The 3,379-nt window shown below is 53.4% G+C and overlaps 1 protein-coding gene across 2 annotated transcripts; it reads left to right on the top strand.

Annotated features, from left to right (window-relative positions):
• Positions 1-915: 915 nt before the first annotated feature.
• On the top strand, positions 916-2,718 carry LOC123107559 (glucan endo-1,3-beta-glucosidase-like). 2 transcript variants are annotated; one of them, XM_044529533.1, is made up of 3 exons: positions 916-2,020; positions 2,107-2,352; positions 2,442-2,718. In XM_044529533.1, the coding sequence occupies exons 1-3, from the start codon at positions 974-976 to the stop codon at positions 2,595-2,597; spliced, it is 1,449 nt and encodes a 482-aa protein (XP_044385468.1). In that variant the 5' UTR covers positions 916-973; the 3' UTR covers positions 2,598-2,718. The 2 variants fall into 2 exon arrangements, with proteins under 2 accessions (XP_044385468.1, XP_044385467.1); XM_044529532.1 differs by having other exon boundaries at positions 2,107-2,718.
• The last annotated feature ends 661 nt before the right edge of the window (positions 2,719-3,379 follow it).

Raw genomic sequence — 3,379 nt, 5'->3', positions numbered from 1 at the left:
TCATTAAGGATTTGAAAAAATAATCTTCCATCGAATAAACCAACTATCATAATCTATAAAGAGTAATCAACAGTACTAGCAACCCACATGTACCAATCTGAGGTTTTGGGACCAAGATCGAATACAAGAGATGAAATATGGTTTGAGAGGAGATGGTGCTGGTGAAGATGTTGATGGAGATTGACCCCCTCTCGATGAGAGGATCGTTGGTGATGACGATGGCTTCGATTTCCCCACTCCTGAAGGGATGTTTTCCTGGTAGAATAGCTCAGCCGAAGCCCTAGATTGGTTATGCCCAGGTTCCGCCTCGAGACGGCGGCGCTTCGTCCCGAAAGCTTCCTTTTGATTTTTTTTCAGGTCAAAACACACCATATAGACAAAGATGGACACCGAAGGCCTGCCAGGGGGCCCACAAGGTTGGGGGCGCGCCCTCCATCCTTGTGGCTAGCTGGTGGCCCACCTCTTGTTCTTTCTTCGTCCAATATTTTTTGTAGTAACAAAGGATCTCATCAACACAAAGCCAAGCCAACCATTGAAGACCTATTGTAAATTCAAGTAGCAAGTTAAGCATCAATATCATTGTTTTTGTCACATCTGCGTGCATGCATACATAACCTGATGCCATAGTGATGATATATTCCAGTCCTAGTAATAATCCAAAGAGGGAGGAGAGGAGAGGGCCTTCTTGTCATATGACCTAGGCCGAGTGGGTGCGCTGCGCTCGCATAAGATTCCATTTCGGGGGCAACATCTATATGTGCTGCCTACCGCGCTCGCGATGCTAGCCGTCCCTATCGGAGCCCACACATGCGTTTGAAGATATCGGCTCCGTGCATATGCATACCTTCCTAGTATAGGTAGCTATAATTAGAGGATCCTCAATAATAGCCCAAACTTCATATCGGGCACCTCTCGTCACCACCTACTTGGCTTGTGTCCGGCCGGCCATCCTCCAGCGACACACCGGCTCACCATGGCGCCGCCGCCGAGGCATGGTTGCATGCTCCGCGCGGAGGTGGTCATATGCATATTCCTCGTCATAGCACCGTTCAGCATGGCGATCGGTGTCAACTACGGCACCAAGGGTGACAACCTTCCATCGCCGGCTAAGGTTGCGGCATTCCTCGTGACCCGCACAAACATTGACCGTGTAAAGCTGTTTGACACCAAGCCGGACATTATTCGGGCCTTCGCTGGCACGGGCATCTCGGTAATGGTCACAGCAAGCAATGGCGACATCCCTGGCCTCGCCACCCAGAACGGCGCCGATGCATGGGTCGCTACCAACATCGCGCCATACTACCCCGCCACAGATATATCTCTCGTCGCCGTGGGCAACGAGATCATGGACACGGCCGACAAGAATCTCATCGGCAACCTCGTCCCCGCCATGCAGACGCTCAAGGCTGCGCTCGTCACGGCTGGCTATAGCAAAATTCGAGTTTCCACGCCAAGCTCACTCGGCATCCTGGTTGACGCCCAGCCGCCGTCCGCGGCTCGGTTTCGCGATGTCTTGGATGTTGCCATCTTCACGCCGATGCTCCAATTTCTCCAGAAGACCAAGTCCCCACTCATCGTGAACACGTACCCGTACTTTGGGTACAACGGTGACACGCTACCGTACGCACTGGCGCGGTCGAACCCTGGCGTGCTAGACACGGGTACGGGTATCACGTACACGAGCATGTTTGTGGCACAACTTGACTCGGTGTACTCGGCAATGAAGAAACTTGGGTTTGAGGACGTGGAGATCCTCGTTGGGGAGACCGGGTGGCCGACTAAGGCGATGGACGGGCAGATCGGCGTGAGCCAGGTCGAGGCAGCTGAATACAACAAATATCTCATCGGTGCGGTTAGCTCCGGGTCAGGCACACCGCTCATGCCAAAGCGGAAGTTCGAGACGTACATATTCGCGCTCTTCAACGAGGACCTGAAGCCCGGGCCCGTCGCCGAGCGCAATTTCGGGATGTTCCAGCCAGACTTCACGCCCATGTATGACATTGGCATCATGAAAGATCCGGTGAGCACGTACACGCGTTGTCGATGACATGCACATGCACGCTGGTTTTCACACGCTGTTCTGATGCACGCCCGTGTGTGATGCAGGTCAAAACAGCGCCGGCGCAAGCGTCGGTCGCCCCGGTGGCACCGCCGAAAGTGGCAGCAACGCCTGTGGCCGCCACTGCTCATGCCTTGGAGGCTGCGGCGCCTACAGAGGCGAACGGCTCGAACAGCGCCAAGGCATCCGCGCCTGCATCGTCGACAGGCAACAAATCCTCCCCGACGGAGGAAGCGGAAGGAAGCGATGCTCAGTCATCCACGAAGAGCGAACCATCGGAGGCAGCAGCCAAGGTACCCACGTCGACCTCCATTCATGCATGGATGGTGCTTTCGATCTCAACAACAGCTAATTGGTCGTTACCTTTATTGAACCTGGCCAGAGTGGTGACGACGAAGAAGGAGACAGTGAGAAAACCAAACCCAAGGAAGAAAGTGCAATGCCGCCGGCGGCCGGAGCTGCTTCGGAAGCCACCAGCTTTCTTTTTCCTATCCCTTGCATACTTGCAGTTGCGCTCTGTCTAACTGTCCATGTCTAATCTTCCTACACTTTAGCTGGACACATGTAATTACACTAATTAAGAACGGTGCTAGGCAGATGCACTTTAAGGAAGACGACAAAAAATTACACTCCTACCCACGTCTTCCGGGTAAGACTAACGTAGAAGAGCATTTCAGGATGCAAAGGCATGTCCAACGCTCACCACGAAATTTGCTTCTACATCCGTCTGCAGATAAAGAAGATCAGTCCGTGGTGGATGTGGAAGCAGTTCATCCAATGATACCCGCATACATTTCAGACCAAGTTTAAACAAATCAGACAAGATTCATACAAATCCGATCGCCTGTTGCTCGACAACGAAGTTGGGGCTCGCAACTGGCTGCAACCTTGTGCTTTTGCCCCATTGGCAGACTCTCCCACAAAGTGCTCCCGCTCACGGTCATGGCGGATGTAGTGCACGAGAGGAGGATGTGGAGCGGATATGTTGTGATCCGGGTGTGGCCACTCTTAAATAGCCGTTTCAGGTGATGCAAAGCGTCCGGGTGCGTCAATGCGCGGGCACCGGAGTTGATTTCTCGGCCGGTGAGACTGTTTGATGGTGGCAGACGGAGGGACGAGAATTGAACTGACGTGGTAGATATCCGTCCCATCCTATCCAGTAAACGTCTCTTCAGCATTGAACAGGCGTGGACATCGGAGGTGCAGCATGGGCAGTGCTCTCGGCCGGCAAGTCGCCTCAATTTTGGTCTGTTTTGGACCAGCATCAATGCGGGCAGCAGGCTTGGGGAGGAAAAGTGTGCGGGCAAGGAAGGGGTTTCT

Source organism: Triticum aestivum, chromosome 5A, assembly GCF_018294505.1.
Source record: "Triticum aestivum cultivar Chinese Spring chromosome 5A, IWGSC CS RefSeq v2.1, whole genome shotgun sequence".
In the NCBI taxonomy this organism is placed as follows: domain Eukaryota; kingdom Viridiplantae; phylum Streptophyta; class Magnoliopsida; order Poales; family Poaceae; genus Triticum; species Triticum aestivum.
The sequence above is the reverse complement of the archived record's forward strand: the minus strand, read 5'-3'. Positions and strand labels throughout refer to the sequence as shown.

Coding starts and splice junctions, on each gene's coding strand:
- LOC123107559 (XM_044529532.1), top strand. CDS start 974: ATGGCGCCGCCGCCGAGGCATGGTTGCATGCTCCGCGCGGAGGTGGTC. Junction 2,021..2,106: donor TTGGCATCATGAAAGATCCG/GTGAGCACGTAC, acceptor TGTGTGATGCAG/GTCAAAACAGCGCCGGCGCA.